Source organism: Ostrea edulis, chromosome 6, assembly GCF_947568905.1.
Source record: "Ostrea edulis chromosome 6, xbOstEdul1.1, whole genome shotgun sequence".
NCBI classification, from domain to species: domain Eukaryota; kingdom Metazoa; phylum Mollusca; class Bivalvia; order Ostreida; family Ostreidae; genus Ostrea; species Ostrea edulis.
In genome coordinates, this window is record NC_079169.1 from 66,529,323 (window position 1) to 66,550,562 (window position 21,240).

The following is a 21,240-nucleotide window of genomic DNA, read 5'->3' on the forward strand; positions in this document are numbered from 1 at the left end:
TGGGAGGAGTTGTCAAAGATGAGATGTGCGTGAGTTTGTCTGTTATTCACTTTTACTTTTGACTCTTACAAATTTTTGTGTTAAAATGCAGTTTTTAATTTTGTACTTTTTGGACTTGAATAAATTCTAAACTTTAATAAGGAATTATTATTTACAAAACAACGAAAACACTACAATGGACTTCAGGTGAAAGTTTTGCCAGGGGCAATAGAAAATCTGGGTTGTGTGTCTTCGAGAGTGAAGACAATTTTTAAAACGAGGGAGGAGGGTGTATTTATGACACATTGGCCTGGGTTAGAGCACTTGACCAGTAATGCAAGGGGACCCAGGTTTGAATCCTGATCTGGTCCTTTGCATTTTCTCTCTTCCTGTTACAATATCATCGATTTTCCTCTGTAGTCAGCAGTGCATGTCTGATGATATCATAATTATACTTGATTTCATGTTGTGATGTCACAATTAAAACTATGCAGTGTGTGTCACATACAACCAAGACATACCTGAACGTGCTCAAACCCGGACACTTTTATTGTATATTATGTTTTGTAATTATCTTATTTACATAAAAACATCTCTCCACACTTTAACTCACATTCAATATGCATTCTATGGTTTAAAACTCTGACAAATTTGCTCTGGTATTACTCATGTATGTGTAACAGGTTTTGGGGTTATGGAAATTCTAAGAAATATTTTTATATAGTGAATATACATGTATTTATAATTATGAATGATTTTATACAATATATATGTACAAAGGAAAAATAAACACCTCTTTCCAGCTTGGGTTGGTTGATTGTATATTGTTTAACATCCCTCTCGAAAATTTTTCCTTCATATGGATACATCGTCATTGCAGGTGAAGGCCTGCAAAATTTAGGCCTATGCTCGGTGCTTACAACCATTGAGCAGGGAGGGATCTTTAATGTGCCACACCTGCTGTGACACAGGGCCTCGGTTTTTGCAGTCTCATCCGAAGGACCGCTTTATTTAACCGCTTCTTAAAACGAGCGAGGGGTAACGAGGACCTATTCTAACCTGGATCCCCACAAGACTCCAGCTTGGGAATTTAGTTGCTGAAAATCTAAATGATTTTAAAATCTATACTCAATTCTTAAAATGCAAAACAGAGTTAAAGCAGATGCTGAAACACAATTTTCTTGGAATTTCAATTGAAATTGTCCATGTATGATAGAGATAATTGGTGGAAACTGAATTGTTTAAAATTTTCGATGTCCAAGGGGCATAACTCTGCCAAACAAATTCGCTTAACCAAATACAAACTTGACTTGTGTATTCTTGTGACAGAACTATATCCAGAATTTTGATTTAGAAGTCCATGCATGACTGAGTTAATGAGCAGAAACTGAATTAATTGAATTTTTTAAGTCCAAGGGCCACAACTCTGTTTAGAAAATTGACCTGGATATTCTTATGATGTATCTATATACCAAATCTCATTTGAATATATGCATTCTTTGGTGATAATGAACAAAAATGAAAAAAGGATGGAAAGGGGGTAGCATTTTATGCCCAAACCATTATGGTGGAGACATAAAAATGACATTTTGTAGTCCTTGCACAACAGTTGTGAATTTTGGATAAGGCTAACCATCAAAAGTCATTAAGGAATTCATCATAGATCTGATGAGAAACATTGTTCAAATTGGCACCTTGAATTTGTGTGGAAAACTTAATCTGTCCCCTGGAAATAACCGAGGTCAATGCTGCGTTTTACACTCTTCATGTGAAGGTGCAGTTCATCAATCTCTGTAAACACCTAGACTTGCTGAGTACAGCAAAGTTTACACTTCAAAGTATGCCATGCTATAACATATAAAGTCCTTTCTTCCTCATTTGAATAATGATAATTTTTTAAGCTATTGCGAGTAATATGGAGTAAACCAACATCTCATTAAAAAAAGTCTGCAAATTGTTCGAACAAATTCAATTTTCTGCTCTCAATGATCCACAATTACAACCTCCACAGAATAGCAGTAAAACAAAGATAATTCTCCTATATCAAAATTTCAGATTTAAGCAAATAATGATCATTGACTACTAGTTGTTCTTAATCTCATCTCCTTTGCTTATAATCTCAAAAGCAAACATAATCCGAGTGTTATACAAGTATTGGTTTCAGAGTACCAGTAATGAAAAAGAAAACTTGGTTCTCCTACATAATGTATATTTATTATAAATCTACAATAAAGAATGAAGACATCCAGACATTTATCACAGATGAGAATTTACACAAACTAAAAAGAGTCGCCATATATATATACTGTATAGTTCCAGACATTCCAGTCAACATTCAAAGCATCCTAGGGAATATCAAGCCGGTATCTAACAAAAATTCCAAAATCTATCACACACATCAAAGTTTACACAATTTATCCTGGTTTTTATTTTCATACTGACTGGATTACATAACTGAGCAAAAACTAATATAAAATGCACAAACCCTGTAACATTATCTAATAACAATTTCATTACAATTTTTTTCTCCAAGAGGACGGAATTGTTAAAATAGTCTGGAGAATGACCAATCAAATTCACAACCTACCATAACTTGTGACCAAAAGGCCATTCAATTACAAATTCTCATACATGAAATGTGCTCGGCATTACAACTTTCTCCCAGTCAGAAGACCAAAAAAACGTACATCAGTAGAGATTCAAAAGACTTCATCACATTAAAATCAAAATGACACATACATGTACTGTATAATAATGCAAAAACTTTATATATACAGGTACATGTATACTTTATCACTGCAGGTACATGTACATATGAAAGAAACCGCAAATTGGAATGACATCACTAAAGTGTATAAAAAAAAAAAAAAAAAAAAAAAAAAATTATGCCAGTATGTCCTGGTCAAATTCAAATTTAGTAATTTTTTTTTTAAAAAATCAGAAAATAAAATTAATAATAATCATGAGTGAGTTATGGCATCAATACTATGACAGTGAAAGAAGGAGGGGGGGGGGATTCTTAGGTTGTAGTAAATTTGAAAAATTGACAGAAGTAACCAGAAATATATATGTATAATATGATGCTAATCAATTTAATTGTTATGCAACCTTTGCACATATTTCTTGAAGACAAATTTTGACTTTCCAGAAATGAAATGCATTAGCTGACATAGATGGGTATAAACTGGTAACTGACTGAAGCAATCATTTTTATCTGATGACAAGGGAAGTAACAAAGAGGGTGAGAATGCAGAATTTTTTGAAATACTAAGTAATATTCATAGACCTCACACCTGTGAATAATTATCACATCTAGATCAAGGGTATATTATCAAAATCTCAGTAAGTAGAGTTGAAAAAATATACACAGGTTATGACCTGTTTGGAGAGGACATAAAAACTCCCCACTCAATTTGAAGTTCCTTCAACACTTGTTAACATAATTTCATTATCAATACACTGTAGATTTAAAACTCAGAAGTAGGTCATTCTAGAATCGTGGAGACTCTTTGTGTGTAGTTTAAATTTAAAAGCTTTAAGATTATGAAGAATCCTTCTCAAGTTCTGGAATATATGTGCAAAACATCTAATCAACTGCCCATTACTTTTTCATCACAATATCCAAACTAGGCAGCTCTGCTAAATATACTTGCACCTAGGTTTTCTTGCTAATATATATAAAAACATCAAAAATCAATTGCTGCAAACCTTATTCCAGTATTTTGATGGCTTCCTACTTTATGAATATCAGCCAATCAGAGCACTTGAAGCATTCACTCCTGGGTTACTATAAACGTGGTTAGCCATCAGTATGCAAATTACACATACATGCATATAATGACACATTGCACATCATTTGAATTCATAATTTTGTAAAATGATCAGCTACGAAAGTCATACTTTCACATCACAACATTGCAGATTTTGCTGAATATGTAAAACCATAAAGGTGTACATTTAAAATAAGCATCAAATACACTACTGCTATAATTATAATAAAACAACTGAAATCAATGTTTTCATTCTCAACATTACAATAACAATGTTCTGATACACCCAATGATTTTTTTTTACTGTTATTCCTTTTATCACTTTTTAGTAAACCAGAAGAAATTTTGACTGTAATGAAAAGAAAGTGAAATTTTGAGATTTTAAAAATATATGTTCTTTGGAGAATGTGCTGTATATCTATAATTAGAATGGGGTAAAGATCATTGAGGGCAAAACAAGCTGGCAAAACTAAGCCGTCAAATCATATTCCATTTTATACATACAACATCAACAAATTAAACATACAATGAGCCTTTCAACACATCTCTACATTCACTCAATCTCAAGAAGGGATAGAAAGTAAACATTTTAATATAGAGATATCTGTGTATTTACTTCCGATTTTAGATGATGATTAGAACTAAACATTTGCATGCCTCTTCAGTTAAACAGACTTGAACAGGTTCAGTGTGAAATAAAGGAATTTTTTAACATTTCATCAGTTGATCTTCCGATGAATCAGGCTCGAAATTCACTGATTCACATTACTCTGTGTCATCAACTTTCTCATATCTGTAAATACAAAAGATTGAAATAAATAAATACAAAAATAGCAAATAGTAAATAAAAAAGATTGAAAACAAATATGAGTATAGCATTTACACTCTTATTACTCCACCCCTGAAAATAACAAGAGGTACTGTGAGCAATGCTCACTAAGAATACCCCCCGCTTACCCCAATCTCCCAAAGGGTGTTGGTAATAGGTATAAACTACCTCTTCTGAATGTAAAAAACAAATGGCATGACAAACCGAACCATATTGCTACTTCGATGTCCAGTGCGCGTGACCTTTTGACCCCAAAATCGATAGGGAACATCTTCATCCCATGGGTAGTCCATATGTATGATATGGTGACTGTAGGTGGAAAGGATAACGCTTTAGAGCCCGGAAACCACTGCGTCTACAGACGGACGGACAGACGGACAACCCGATTCCAGTATACCCCCCACAACTTGTTGCGGGGGGTATAAAAATCAGATAAAGGCAGAGAAATTTTAGGGGACAATTTCGGTATTACTATAACCCCAGCAAAAATTACCATGGCATCCCAAAGAAAAATTCTACACTGGTTTCTCACTATGGTGAAAGAGAAAAGAATCATGGCAAATGAATCTGACATAAATTTTATGGATCAAGACACAAAAAATACGAACATTAGCTACCCACTAGTGCATGGATTCCTTATATGAAAACACGAAGTTTCATATTTCCAAGGTGCTTATCAATTTCATGCATTCAAAACCTGTGATGAAATCTGTGCTGCATAACAAAGAATTGCTGTATCTCACTTGTAACGCAACGACTGATATTCAAATTTTGGTTGACCATTAGAAATACTTTAGTTCAGCATTGTAAAAATAAAAATGGAAAAATAAAATTTGAAAATTTTCAGCTCAAATTATCTGTCCATGCCCCTTTAACACAAAAGAACAAAACTCTTTGGATCTAAAATTTGAATACATGTACAGAGAATAAAAGATGTCAGAGATTTACATGTGCTGTAATACCAGGCACCATAACCATAAAACTGAGAATAGACGCAAGTCAAATTTCAAATTGGTCTAATTCATATACTACTGATACTTAAAAGTCATTGAAACTTGTGTTACAATCAGATTTTAATATGATTCAAAATCTCAATAAAATATATGTGTAATTTTAATAAACCAGGAGTATACACAAAACCTGCTTCTGACTTAAGTCTATTCTCAGATTATGGTCAATGCCATAGGTTTGCATGTACCATTCTGCTTCAAGATAAGTACTACAGATTAAGGAACATCACTTTTTAAAATTTACATAGATACATGTATCATCATTAATTATGTTCTGTTACTTTATATTGATGCAGTGAACAACTCTTTGATAAATACTGTGAAGGGCCTGGATTACTCCTTTAATACTGTCTTAATCTACTCCAAAAAAGAGCTCCACAAAGCGGGGCATACTCCCTCACAATAAGTCCCATAGTGACCTTCAAACTCAATAGAGTTTTTCCGCTCTTGATAATAAAGCTGTGTGTGAAGAATTAAACCTGTGGCATGTAAAGTTCTACAAGCTTTCTCTATGAAGTTCCATAGTGACCTTGTACTTTGACCTTTTGACCCCAAAATCAATAGGGTTCTTTTTCTCTTGATAACAAAACTACCTGTAAAGTATCAAATCAATCGAGCAACAAATGTGGCCTCTAGAGTGTCTACAAGCTTTTTGTATGAAGTCCTGTAGTGACCTTGACATTTGATCTTAAAATCAATAGAGTTCTTCCTCTCTAGATAACAAAGCCAACTCTTAAGTATCAATTCAATCGAGCGAAAAAATGTGGCATATAGAGTATCTACAATCTCTGTGTTACACCCACTCACCCACACACGAACTGTCCCATATACAAGAGAATAAGGAGGTACATCTCCCTCTCTATCAACACATTTCCAAACAAGAGCTGTCAGAAGACAACGTAGCTCATCTTGAAGCGTGACTCTACTTACTCTCTCCACCTTCGTTCAAAAGATGGAGCCAAGGTTAAAAGTTTCTGAAAAGCAGGTCAAAGTCCAAAGTCACTAGGTCAAAAGTCTTAGAAGCTTAGTCATGAGAAATCTGTGAAATATCAAAGCCCTATCTCCCTTCGTTCAAAAGATATAACCAAGGTTAAAGTTTTTCCCTTAAAAAGTTACACCAACACCGGGGTCAAGACAATAGCTCTTTGAACATTCGTCCCAGCGAGCTAAAAAGTAATATTTCATAAAATTGCATTTTGAAGACTTACTTTGAAAGTCTTTTTCGGAGTTCTTTCATTTGGTCATTTTTCTTCACCAGCATCTGCTTCAAATTTTTGAATGGATTGGTTTGACTGACTTTCTTTTCAAGTTCCTATGTACAGCAAATTTCAAGATATCAATATCAAATCACATGTATCAATATGTACAAAAAAATACCAAGAAAATTCAGTCTTTCTAAGAGATTTAAACATTTTATGAATTAGCATAGACAAGCTCAGAGAATTCCATCTTAGTACAAGATTTACACACTTTATGAATTAGCATGGGCACTCAGATTTGCATTCACAACCATTTTCCCGTACCTTCTCCGCCATTTCTAACATTTCCCTGATGCGAAGCAACTCATGTTTTGTTGAAACTAAATCTTTCTCCATTGAATTTGATGAATTGGCAGTGCTCCTCCTACTCTACAAATTAAAAGTGGGTTCCTAATTAAACTGGGATACATGAAAGTGTGCAAAAATATATGTGATAAAAGAATCAATAAATCAAAGCTTAATTTCATCACCCTTAAATTATTGTAATTTAAACCAACTCTGGTCAGTCATAGTGATATTTTATTTGATGATTTCTGGGACAAAATGACAAAGATTGAGAATAAATTAACACTTACATTATCAAAATCTGATTCCAGATTAGACAACTTCGCTCTCAGATCATTCACTTCCCCATCATTCTGAAAAAGTAATCATGAAAAATTAAGGTATAAATATTTTTTAACAAGAGTAATGCCAATGGTACATAATACACCCGTGAAAAGCTAATATAGGGTGGGCTTTTTTACAGCATGATTTGCAGAACTTGACTTCAAAGTAGTATCAGCAATCATCAGGGTGTGACATACTTTCTTTGCATCGAAAAAACAAGACAAATCATGTACTCTCCATGTAATATTTTCACTTGGCATAAGATGTATGTGTACCAAATTTAATGGTTCTTGCCCCAACGAATCAGTCTGCATCCTGCTACTAAGACCTTGACCTTTGGAAACAATAGGCATCCTCCACTTGGCATAAAGTGTATGTGTACAAAGTTTGACGGTCCTAGCCCCAACAGTTCGGTTTGAAAAATGCCTACAAGGTTTTCCTAAGTGATACTGTGACCTTGACCTTTGACCTTGAAAAATAATATGCATCTTCCTCTCATTATGGTGATCAAATATTCTAAATTGTAATATCTTGGAGCTTACAGTTCAGTTTGTGTCCTGCCCACAAGGGTTTCCTACTAGGTTTTCCTACTAAGTGATAGTATGACCATGACCTTTGACCTTGAAAAACAAAAGACATCTTTCTCTTAACATGGTGATCAAATACACCAAGTTGTAATACCCTAGAGCTTTTAAGGTTCGATCTGTATCCTGCCCACAAGGTCCGAACAGACGGATGGATGGCACCATACCATAATATGTCCCGTCTTCGATGGACGTATAAAAATTGAGAAAAGCATCGTCCTAGACGCTAACAAATCCAGTGCTTATCCCTGATTTCTATGGTGTTACAGGATATGGCAGTTGAGACTCCTTTTGGAAGGGACATCGGTCCATCGTAAGTTAACCCCCAAATGAACCCATTACACTGAACTGTGAAATACATAGGTAATAATTTAATTTCACTTATAACATACAATTTGATTGGTTCATTTGACTTTATCAACATTCTTAATATTGTATAAACAAAGTTGCCATTTAGTCTAGAAATGACGTCACAATACGCTAAGCTGTTCAGTTTCCATTTTGTTGCTATGGCAATATTGGTCTGCGTCATATCAAATTCATTATTTTCTTTAGAATTATTCACCAAATATTATTATCCTTCAGAATAATACAGTCAATTTCTTTGGTTGAAAGCTGGTCACGTGGAGGGAGACAATTCGTGATGTCTCTCTCACGTGCAGGGTGACAACTGTATTGTCTCCCTTTTCTGTAATTAATTGCGGGATCGGTAAACAATAAAATCATAACCGTGACGTCAGTAATAATATCGTATGTTTGTTTTCATTGCTAAAGGATAGATTCTGAATCAGATTTGAAAAAGCGAAATAAACAAACGGTAAGTGCAAAACAGTGACATTGAAATTCAAAATATTTTGAATAGTAAAGACTCGGATAACACAAAACGAGCCACCAAGGCAGCTTTAACTGTGCTTAATCAGCATTTGGTGGAAAACAACAAGTCAACTGACCTTAACTCACTTTCAATCCAGGGATTAGTCGAAATATTGATGTTATTTTATGCAGATGCCAGGAAGAAAAATGGTGACAGGTACAAATTGTCAGGTCTGCGTGCTATACGCTTTGGTCTAGCTAGGCATTTTAACAGCGAATGTGGAGTGGATATCATAAAAGACCCTGGTTTTAAGAAAGCAAATGACGTTTTCCTTGCGGTGTGTGTCAACCATAAATGTGATGGACTGGGGAAAACAGAACATACGCCAGCTATAGAGGATGAGGACCTAAAAACCATATACATGTATACAAGCTTCACTCTTGATCCTGACACGCCCGTAGGCCTTTTACAAAAGGCCTGGTTTGACATAATGTACCATCTATGCAGAAGTGGTAGGGAAAATCTACGTCTCATGACCAAAGAGACTTTCAAAGTGTCAGCTGATGCGCACAGCAGAGAATATGTGTACCAAGATGTGGATGAATTAGATAAAAATCATTGTGTGCACTCTGATCCGACTGCAAAAGTCACCGATGGCAGAATGTATGAAATAAGAGGTAAAATTTCTTAAACATATATATAGGACCTATTATCCTAATGTAATATGTTTTTAACCATATTAGATTGATTTTATAGTGAAGTATATAATAAAAAGTAGCTGTCTGAAATTTTATCTTTACAGGTCACCCTCGTTGTCCAGTTATTTGCTTCAAAAATTGCTTGTCAAAACTGAACCCGAATAACAACAGTTTGTGGCAGCGGCCTTTCAATTCTTTTTAAAACAGCGACAATGTATGGTATACCAAACAACTGCTTGGTAAGAATACGATAGCAAAGATGTTACCAAATATTTGTAAGCAGACGGGTTTAAAAACACTGCATAACAACCACTCCTTAAAGGCAACAAGCATAACTATTTTGGACGTGAATAATTTTTCCAGCCGTGACATTATGTCCGTTTCCGATCATAAATCAGAATCTTCCTTAAAAAGTTACACAGGAAAAGTTGGCACTAAACGCAAGCATGATATGAGCGAAGTATTGTCTGCTGCACCCATTGAGACGACGGAAACCAATTTGCAAGTCGTTGAATGTACTGCAGACTGCGACGGAGTATTAGACATGTCCCCAGATCAAATAGAAGCTTTATTTGACAATTCTTTTCTCAAATTGATAGAGAAAACATGTGTTCCTCTAGTTCTGTTAATGTGAATGAACCTGTGCCATTTGAAAGTGTTGTAGCTAATTACAAATTTGTTTCGTACATCACAGGATGTGTTGTAAACTTTAACATAAACAATAAGTAGATTGACACTGTTGATTTACAAAAAAAGGTGTTATGATTCTGTTGTTCTTGTTGTTTTGAATAAAGTGAAAATAAATTCAATTGATCTAATTTCTGTGTATCTTTAAATTAGGATTCTTCAGGATAATAAAACTATAATGGACTGCTTTGTCGGGAGACATCACAAATTATCAGGTCTGAGTAGGGTTATCGCCGATAACTCTACTCAGACCTGATAATTTGTGATGTCTCCCGACAAAACAGTCCATAATTGTATATTATCAAACACAGTTTACTCAATCAAATTACAAGGAATGAAATTCTTACTCATTTTATAAGATAGTTAGAACAGTTATCAATGAAAAGGTTAAGATAACGAACAGTGATTAATCTCGTAACTTCTATAAGGAATACAAAATAGAGAGTTGGGCAAATACGGACCCCTGGATATACCAGAGGTGGGATCAGGTGCCTGGGAGGAGTAAGCATCCCCTGTCGACCGGTCACACCTGCCGTGAGCTTAATTCTATTAGATGTATACTCCTACTGTACCTTATTTGATCCACCCGCAACAGATGAAGCGGCTGCACTAACAGCTACCTGTAAAAATATGTGTTGTAATCATTGTTGTGTGCATGAACTTAACATCTGGAATATCCCTGCTGGTTATATACAGTGAAATACGCTTACAGCAAAGTGCTGGGGATGAACTATTTTGATTCATTATAAACAATTCGTTTTATCCAATAAGTTTTAATATCCAATGTTTTAATACTACTGGTAATGAAAATCACTGTGCTAAATGAGAGATCTAGAAATATGAAGTTGATATCGTAGATGAGGTCTAGTTAAAAATTCCTTAAGTAAAGTTGTCGTGTTTATGAAGTTTGATAATGGCTATTAATCAGGCGTCATCTTCTAAAGGTTATTCAGAAATTAATTAAATGCAAAAAATGCAACAGAAACCTGAAAACAGGCATGAGTAACACTAAACCTGGTGGGGGCATAACAAACTACACTACAGGGTATCAAGAGAGAAATTCAAACGATTATGCCTGATAGAACCTAGATTTTACTTCAAGATACTCAGCTTCATACCAAAAAAATTGAGATAAGTATCTTGCTTGGAGAGATCAAGAACTTTGAAAGATTGAAGTTCAAGGCATCTTATATTACCTGTAAATGTATTCAGAATTTAATAGTCTTTAGAAATCTAAAAATCATCTACAAGCAAGCATGAAATGATGAGGTTACTAGATACATTTAAATTAAGAAATGATAACTATAAATACCATAGCAATATATGATCACTTACAGTTCCTCCCAAAGATTTGATTTGTCTCTCAAACTGTGTTCTCTGCTCTGATAATTTCAGATTTTCCTTTTCTAATTCTTCAATTTTCTAAACAAAAACAAAACCAGAGTTATTTTGAAAACATACTGAATAGTAAAAGACAACATCTTAACTTCAGCTTTCATGCTATTCTAAGTTATATAATTCATAGCCCTTCTCCACATGTCATAGTTTGTTTTTGGAAATATTGCAGTAATAATAAATCTATATTAATGAAGATCAGTGACTTGTGACCTAGTTTACATCAGAAGAACTGTGATGTGACCTAGTTTACATCAGAAGAACTGTGACATGTGACCTAGATTACAATGACATGTGACCTAGTTTACATCAGAAGAACCGTGACATTTGACCTAGTTTACATCAGAACTGTGACATGTGACCTAGTTTACATCAGAACTGTGACATGTGACCTAGTTTACATCAGAAGAACAGTGACATGTGACCTAGTTTGCATCAGAAGAAAAGCGACATGTGACCTACTTTATAATCAGAAGAACAGTGACATGTGACCTAGTTTACAATCAGAAGTAAGATACACGATTCTGACAAACGCATACCTATGAAATTATATTAATCAATTCTTTGCATAAGACTACTTTCACAAAACAATGGTCAAACAGGAGTTGACAAAAGTTTTTTTCATAAGGCCAAATAAAATTAATAAATAGTTTCTAAGGCCAAAATTTTAAAATTTTGATGAGACACGCAGGTATTCTTTTTATGCCCCCAAGATCGAAGATCGGGGGGGAGGCATATTGTTTTTGTCCTGTCTGTCATTCTGTAATTCTGTAAATCTGTAATTCTTTCATTCTGTCTGAAACTTTAACCTTGCTAATAACTTTTGAACAGTAAGTGATAGAGCTTGATATTTCACATGAGCATTCCTTGTGACAAGACCTTTCCGTGGGTACCAACATTTTTGACCCCGTGACCTTGACCTTGGAGTTTGACCTACTTTTTGAAAACTTTAACCTTCCTAATAACTTTTGAACAGTAAGTGATAGAGCTTTGATATTTCACATGAGTATTCCTTGTGACAAGACCTTTCCATGGGTATCTACATTTTTTACCCTGTGACCTTGACCTTGGAGTTTGGCCTACTTTTTGAAAACTTTAACCTTGCTAATAACTTTTGAACAATAAGTGATAGAGCTTTGATATTTCACATGAGTGTTCCTTGTGACAAGACCTTTCCGTTGGTATTAAACCTTTTGACCTTGATATTTAACTTACTTTTAATTTTTTTTACATTGGTCATAACTTCTAAATGGTAAATATTAGAGCTTTCATATTATACATGAGCATTTCTTTTGACAAGATCTTTCTACTGGTACCAAGATATTTGCCCTTGTGACCTTGGCCATCTTTGGAATTGGCCATTATCGGGGGCATTTGTGTTTCACAAACACATCTTGTTTTTTTGTTTTTTGTTTATGGTTAACAGTAGAATGAGTTATCTTTTCTTTCTCATGTACATGTTTGTAAGAATAAGCAATGACATTTTTTTCTATTGAAAATAGCTTCACATTAATTGCTATTAAATTTACGCTAGTATTTTTAAACACTTGCACATATATGAGTGCATTCAATAATTATTTGATAAAAAAAATACCTATAATTTTTATAGGTATTATGAAAGTTTTACATAAATATCTATAACAGAAGAGTTACCTCAATTACCTAAATGAACAAATATAAATCAAAAAAACAAAAATTCCGTGCGGCACCTTTTCAACGGATGCGATGGGACCTGAGAAACTATTGATTAATTCTATTTGGCCTAAGATGAGAATTCATATGAAACATTAGCAATCGATCAGTTTTGTTCACATTACTGAGAATGTGCATTTTCCCCTCTGTTTTCATTTCTTTGCCACTATGTTCATGATAAGCATACATATCTGAGTATATACACATGCATGTTACATATATATAGTAATGCTATTTCAATTGTCAAAAACACATTAATCAATTCTCTTCTTTACTGCCACCTTTATACAGATTGCTTCTATAAAAAAAATTTCACACAATCAAATCTGATGGGAGAATTATCTGATATACCCAGGAATGCATTCAAGATCATAGCAGCTACATATAGTGCTAGATAGTACTGTGATATTGAACGAATATCTACACTATTCTTATGTAGATATAACAAATGTTAATTTATACAGTGCGACCTAGATATACAACAAACCTAGATAGCGAGCCTAGCTGCTACGATCTTGAGTGCAGTCCAGGTTATCAAAATCAAGAGCATTACAGGAAATGGGTCTGTTAGGAAACATTTCCTGAACATAAGTATTTCCTTATCAGCTGTTCTATTCATATAGCTGTGTATTGTTCTTGAACATAGCACTTCCTAATGAGGTGTTCTATTCAATATAGCTGTGTATTGTTGAACATAAGCACTTCCTAATGAGGTGTTCTATTCAATATAGCAGTGTATTGTTGAACATAAGCACTTCCTAATGAGGTGTTCTATTCAATATAGCTGTATATTGTTCCTGAACATAAGCACTTCCTAATGAGGTGTTCTATTCAATATAGCTGTATATTATTCCTGAACATAAGCACTTCCTAATGAGGTGTTCTATTCAATATAGCTGTATATTATTCCTGAACATAAGCACTTCCTAATGAGGTGTTCTATTCAATATAGCTGTATATTGTTCCTGAACATAAGCATACATAAGCTGAACAGAAGAACTCACCATGTGCAGTAGGGCAGCACCTCCAGAATCATTGATCGGAGCCAACTTCATTTTCCTCAATACGCTGTTGAAATCTGTGTCCCTTTTTGTTCCTGCAAATTCCTTCTCTTCAAAGTCTGCTATAGTTTCTATCAATTCTCTACAAAAAAATTCTTTGGAGATGAGATGTTTTTATCAGATGAGTGACTAGTTGTCAACAAGACTCAAACCTTTCAGGACAGTGTCTTATCAAGGAAAACAAGAGAAAACTATTGTTCTACCACATTGGTACCGGTAAGAGAAATTCATTAATCTACTTTAAGGATCCTCAAATTCAATATTTTCCAATTTTGTAACAATAGTATAAATGATAAACAATCTGTTTTCTCCAATTACTTTAGAAATCGCATATATGTCCATTTGTTTTTGGTCTTAAAATTACATGCTCTCTAGCCACATTGTCTAAACAAAGACTACAATAAATATTGTATACAACTGCTAAATCCTGTAAAACTGATCTGAAAGATAAATTTTCTTCTCTCTTTTTTCTTCTTCACAAACTCCAGAACTGAATCCCTACCTATTTTCTAGTTCCGAGATATCTGCCTGCAGTTTGAGATGCCACTTTTCTGCCTGTTGAAACATCTGTCTGAGCAGCAGAACATTTGTGTAGGCTGTGTTGTCTAACTCCCCTTCCACTTCTCCTCTGACAACTGACAGTAATCCGTCTAACATTTCAGTCACCTCATCTATTGTGTAGGTTGTTTCATCCAATCTATTTTTCAAAGAATGAAAATATTCAAAATACGATAAGAAAACTCTAATCAATTTGCATTTGTTAAACACACACATATATATAATTTCATCAAATATGAAGCCATGGAATGTCTTATTACCAAGTATATCAATTTTCTTTTTTTACCCATAAAAGCATTGTCATTTGGAATACAAACCATTTCTAAAATGTGCAAGGTAGAGAAATTTGAGAGAAGGATAACTATATTTATCAGAACTATTCTTAATCACCATATCATTTACACAGAAGAACCTGAAGATAACCTCTGAACTCATTACATATTGTTCAATTACAGTGTGCGAAATTAACCATGGACCGATAGATAATGTCTATAGAAAATCGAGTCGGTCTATAATGATCGAAATAGCTATAGACCGACTTGTCTGTAGGAATTCTGAGTAAAAAAGTGGTTTCCCGCCACTTATTAAACATATATGAGAAGCAGGACCAGTTGATATGTATTATGCTTATGTTTCTGTTCACCCCTTAGCTGTAATAAAATGTTCCACAATGTAATTACAAATCATTCGAATCAGATTATTCCATTTTCAACGGGGGGGATCAATTTGATATTTACTTCAATGTACATCATTTTCGTGCAAATTTGGAAAGTCCTTTTTTGAATGATTAAAAATATGTGGAAGGTGCACTCCTTGGAACCTGGAATCAAACAGAAGGCGGTCAGTACAACAAGTTCCAGCAAGGCTAAAGTCGCAGAAAATTATGAGAAAACGAAATGTAGAAGTGACTTAGATGAAGAATCAGACAGTGAAACTGAGCTGGAGCAGAATGAAAAAGAAAACGAAATACTAATTGAAAAGCTTATGCATGAAATTGAAAAAGAATATAATCAAACTATGAACGAATTACCAAATCGAATTTGTGTCTATTATTTATTTTTTAATAACAATGAATATTGCATGTTAAATTTCAGTCTATAGGAATTTGTTGTGGTATATAGGAAATGAAATGACTATGGACCAAAAGTCTATAGGATTTTAAAGTTAGTTTCGCACACTGAATTATCAATCCTTAATGGTCGATACACCACCTGCTGCTTTTTAGCTCCTCAAAACACATCTCAACAGCTCGTAATCTCTGACCTCGTTGATAGCGTGTGAACCGCATGTAATTAATTACTTGAGCTTGATGGTGGTCATTTACTCCAAGCTTAGACTGAAACATAATAATAATAAAAATAAAATATCAGTCAATAAATTTAATGTCTCCTTATCAATAGATTTTCAATCAATAAGTTTAATGTCTCCACATCAATGGATTTTCAATCAATAAGTTTAATGTCTCCACATCAATGGATTTTCAATCAATAAGTTTAATGTCTCCTCATCAATAGATTTTCAATCAATAAGTTTAATGTCTCCTCATCAATAGATTTTCAATCAATAAGTTTAATGTCTCCACATCAATAGATTTTCAATCAATAAGTTTTGATGTCTCCACATCAATAGATTTTCAATCAATAAGTTTAATGTCTCCTCATCAATAGATTTTCAATCAATAAGTTTAATGTCTCCACATCAATAGATTTTCAATCAATAAGTTTAATGTCTCCACATCAATGGATTTTCCGATGATGTGACTGTATATTCATTTTTCAAACATAACATCACCCTCAGTAAACTTTAAAATTATTTCATCATTCTCAAATTTTATCATGATTTGCATTGCACCAGTGAAATTTTATGGTTAAATATGCCTCAAATACATGTTGGTTCTCTCAGCAAACCCAAATCCTGTCTCATTTATATCTCTTACAACCTGTCTGACTTTAGGACAAATTTTTCACTGAACTGATATTAAATATGTGTGATATCAAACACTTTAAAGACTTATCGATAACCAATGAAAATCACCTGTGATGAATTAATTGGTATTGTGAAAAACATTTGCTTTGCAGATTTAAGAGCTGATCCAGAGTTCAATACTTTGAAAAATTATAAAATGTTGACATCCTTCATGGTTGAGTAAAAAGTGAAAGAGTGATGAATCCTAGCCGTGTGGTTGCAAATCATGTGATTAAATTTTGTTTACTAGACAAAATTTTCATTTTCAAACTGATGTAATATGTCACATCACTCAATTCTTTCTCCAAACAAAATACTAATAATGAGGATCGGGATGCCATAAATCTTCAATAAATTGAATGTTGTTTTCTGGTCAAAATATCGCTAAAAAACAAATACTTTTGACAAATTTTGCAATATTATTCTATAATTGTGTTTTAATTATCTAAGTGGTAAAAATACAAATAAACAATTAAATTGCATTAATTGTGAAATTTTACCAGCGTGCTCTAACTTACTCTGTTTAGTAGTACCCAATAGGGGGTACTATATTTGTACAAAACATGTCATAATCTGTTCCTAAAAACTGTGTCTAATATTTAACCAGGTTTTTTTTTAAGGTCTTCATTTCAAGGTCCTGGGCCTTTTCAATTGGAAAAAACTGAGACATTTGCTTGAAATTGGGAAAAATGTCCATACAAAGAAGTAGGGAGAAAACCAAACCAGAGTGCATTAAGGTATAATTGGACTCCTTCTGACTTTCAATTTGGTCAAGGCTTACCTCATTCAAATAAGCAGAGGCCAAAAATTAGGTTTACTTAACAATTTTGAAGCAAAAATTGTAATCTGTGGGCCTGTGAAGAAGATATATGAACAATAAGGCTAGCCTACTTTGATTTGTTTTCATTGTTTGGGAATTTCAAAGCAAACATTGGGGAAAATACCTGCTTTTTAGCATTGGGAATGGGGCCTTATTTCGGCCCCCTACAGACCCTAAAAAATCCCTGTTAACAGATATGTATCAGGACTCTGTGCTGTTGTCATTGATGCAGGGTTTGACACTAGGGCACGTCCAAATGACAGAGTCTTCTAAATGATAGGTCCAGTTGGGTAAAATGTTGTTTTACTAGTCCCGTCTGATTGTGTTGAAAAAATAAACAAGAAACTTTATTTTAAACCATAAGATATTTTATTCTTAAGGCCACACCAATTTGTAAACTAGTTCTTCGGATTTTCAAACAAAAAAAGTGAGGCGAGAGGGCGAAATTATTTTACAAATATTATTTTTTGGAGATAAATATTATGAGGCGAGCGAATACAAGAAACATATATATTTTTTAATTGAATTAAGTGTGATTTTAAAAAGCGAGCGCTTAAAAATAAAGATCTAAATTCATCAACTACCATTTGTTTACCACATGAACTTAATATTTTTCAACTTTGTTGATATAGTTTACAATAAATAAGAAGTATTTCAGGTTTCAAAGACTTATTTTCTTTATACCTAAAACATGTACTTTGCAACATAAACTAATATAGCTGTAGAACTGTAGCTCTCTGAAAAAATATTTTGACGGAACAAAATATCTTTTCAGAGAGCTACAGTTCTGCAGCTATAACTGATAATGTCTTTTTGAAGAATTTTATCTAAGTTTCATTTCTACAAACTTTCGATTCAGAGATGCATATCGCTAGGGACATGGCCAGTTTTGAAATCTCCATTGCATCGCTTTTAGCATTTTCTTGAATTTTAATAGGACACACTTAATCAATAATCACCAAACCTTTTGTGAAAGTGTCTTCACTGTGGGACCGGTTTAAAATAGTCCTCAGTACCCCTTGCTTGTCGTAAGAGGCGAATAAATGGGGCGCTCCTTCGGATAAGACCGCAAAAACTGAGACCCGTGTCACAGCAGGTGTGGCACGATCAAGATCCCTCCCTGCTCAATGGCCACAAGCGCTGAACATAGGCCTAATTTTTGCAGCCCTTCACCGGCAATGGTAACGTCTTCATGTGAGTGAAATATTTTCAATATATAATCAATCAATCGTACGCTGTCGATGTTCTCTAAATAGTGGCATCAAATAGCGTTTCAAAAGTTCCATAGGATTCCAGTTCGATTGCAGTATAAGGATCAACTTCCAATCCAGTGTTATGAAGTATCGTACATATTAAGGTAGACATCATGAATAACTTAAAAACACCGTATTACACTGTTAGGAAATTTCTCGAGAGCCCGCTCTTATGTCATTTGTCAGCCACATACATCAAGGTCGTTTTTGCGCTTGTTGTAAAATGTCGAAAATATTTTACGGATATTTTTGGACACGCGGGCGGAAATTATTTTTTGATAATATTATAATTTGGATTTATTTCATATAGGAGCGGCGAATCCGACGAACTAGATTACAAATTGGCATGGCCTAACTAGAAAATAACTGTAAAAACTTTGCGAACAACTTTAAACCGCGTGATGATATAATCTCTATTCTTAGTTGCAATAAATATGTCGCAGTCAGCAGTGATGTTTTACGACATTTACTGAGTAACTCATGGTTAATTAAAAGTGTGAATGTGTGTAAAGTTTTGTTTCAGATAAGTATATATAAATTGAATTCACTCTAATTTAGTTTATTTGAATTAAATGTAAGAAATTTTTTATCAAATTTTAATCAACGACGTCGTAAACAGGTATTTTTCAGTCTTGACATATGTGCGGAAATGTCTATTCAAATACAACTTGAGTTTCTTGTCCTCACAGAAAGATGTCCCAAGAGAAAAAAATGTAGGAAAGAAGCAAAGCAGCCTTATGAAATAGAAATAAACGGTCGAGATTGTTTTATTCTAAATGGACTGAAGAATTTCCGTGCCAGGTAGAATTTAAAGAAACTGAAAATGTTGTGCTTTAAAATAAAAGCATCAATGATGAGACTAAATATTTTTATGAGACAATTAAATACATTTTTAAAATTGGTTCAAACTTAACGTTTGTCATTTAAATTAAGTAAATTATCAGTTTTTTCTAGAAAGTTTGTCAGGGCTAGTGGATGTTAGGTCTGGTCTAGTAAAAATTATTCTAAGTAGCCCGACTGGTCTAGTGCTCAAAAAAGTAAATGTTAAACCCTGCGATGATAAACAGAATCAGTTCATCTACTTTTCTACAAAGGGATCAAATGAAACTAAATTGGGGTCCACCACCTGGCAATGAATAATCACAAAACTATTTAATCCTAATCTTTAAAACCATAGCAAACTTCATAAGTTCAGAGAGTAATTTCAAATTCCATCTTTCTTTTTATTTTGTTCATACTTTCAGCTCTAACATTTGAAGAAATATTGCTATATCCAAAAGATTTTTTTCTTTCACAACGGTAGATCTAATATAATTCATTTCATCTTTTAATATTTATATTTCTAATGTTTTTGCCTTTGATATCTCTTCAAATTGTAATGATAATTATTTCCTCATGAATGCACTGTAGCTGTGAATAATGCACATATGAATTGTGATAAATATAATATCATAGATATACATGTGTATTTCAACAGCTGGGAATTCTGACAGAAATGAAAGCAAACTGTAAATATAAGAAATAAACTATCACTTTAGAAAATACACAATAGCATGAAATGCAACGTTTCAAGCCAGCATACTTTACATGAAGCTTTATGAAGCATGCCGGTGTGAAACGAAAAGTTCATGCCTTCACATATTTTCAAAAATCTTAAATGTAATTGCAAATATAGCAACTCAACAATTTGAAATATAGATTTCATTACACTATCTCGGGTCACCTGAACCTGACTCCCTAGTACAGTTTCATTAGATCCTCGTGTAGCAAATTAAGTGAACGGATCAAAGAATTTTTTTTTCTTACTGAGGAAATTCGAACCATACTGACGTTTTCATAGTTTAATTTGCCGATATTAGCAATATTCCAAACAGACATTTTTAAACTATTGATATGGTTGACAATATCGTATTACCATTTTGATACAAAAAGTATTGCCAGTATCTCCTAATACTGGCAGGAATGGGAATAACTTCAAAAAGCGTCACTGTTGACAGGAAAAATATTCCAAATCGAGGTTGGCATACAAACAAATCGTACGAAAAATGTAAAGGCAACTTGTTCAAAAAATGCACCATAAATGATTTTTTTTTTTTTTTTAATTATAATAATTTTCCATCCGTTAATTCTCTCTGTCCAACATAATCTGTTAAGTTAGGACACCCATATTGTCTAGGAGAGAATGCACACTGTATACGCTAGTGTAACACACACACACACACACACACACACACACACACACACACCCTATTTTAGG

The 21,240-nt window shown here is 33.7% G+C and overlaps 2 protein-coding genes across 2 annotated transcripts in view; one reads left to right on the top strand and one right to left on the bottom strand.

Annotated features, from left to right (window-relative positions):
• LOC125646979 (uncharacterized) overlaps window positions 1-784 on the top strand; it is a 16,534-nt gene extending 15,750 nt beyond the window's left edge. The window contains exon 11 of the mRNA XM_048873664.2: window positions 1-784. This exon is cut by the window's left edge and continues 1,340 nt beyond it. The gene's annotated coding sequence lies outside the window, so the exon portion shown is untranslated.
• A 1,387-nt stretch (window positions 785-2,171) lies between these two features.
• Window positions 2,172-21,028, bottom strand: LOC125647527 (leucine zipper transcription factor-like protein 1). The gene is made up of 10 exons (XM_048874230.2): window positions 20,899-21,028; window positions 16,157-16,281; window positions 14,890-15,084; window positions 14,331-14,469; window positions 11,575-11,661; window positions 10,812-10,859; window positions 7,423-7,485; window positions 7,112-7,216; window positions 6,797-6,900; window positions 2,172-4,542 (listed from the first exon to the last, which is right to left on the bottom strand). The coding sequence occupies exons 1-10, from the start codon at window positions 20,899-20,901 to the stop codon at window positions 4,515-4,517; spliced, it is 897 nt and encodes a 298-aa protein (XP_048730187.2). The 5' UTR covers window positions 20,902-21,028; the 3' UTR covers window positions 2,172-4,514.
• Between the last annotated feature and the right edge of the window lie 212 nt (window positions 21,029-21,240).

Bases quoted from the DNA above. Each gene is read 5' to 3' on its own strand.
- LOC125647527 (XM_048874230.2), bottom strand. The intron at 10,860-11,574 runs GTAAGTGATCAT...ATATTTTTACAG, and splicing joins TCAAATCTTTGGGAGGAACT to GTAGCTGTTAGTGCAGCCGC. The intron at 4,543-6,796 runs GTAAGTCTTCAA...TTGTATTTACAG, and splicing joins CTCCGAAAAAGACTTTCAAA to ATATGAGAAAGTTGATGACA.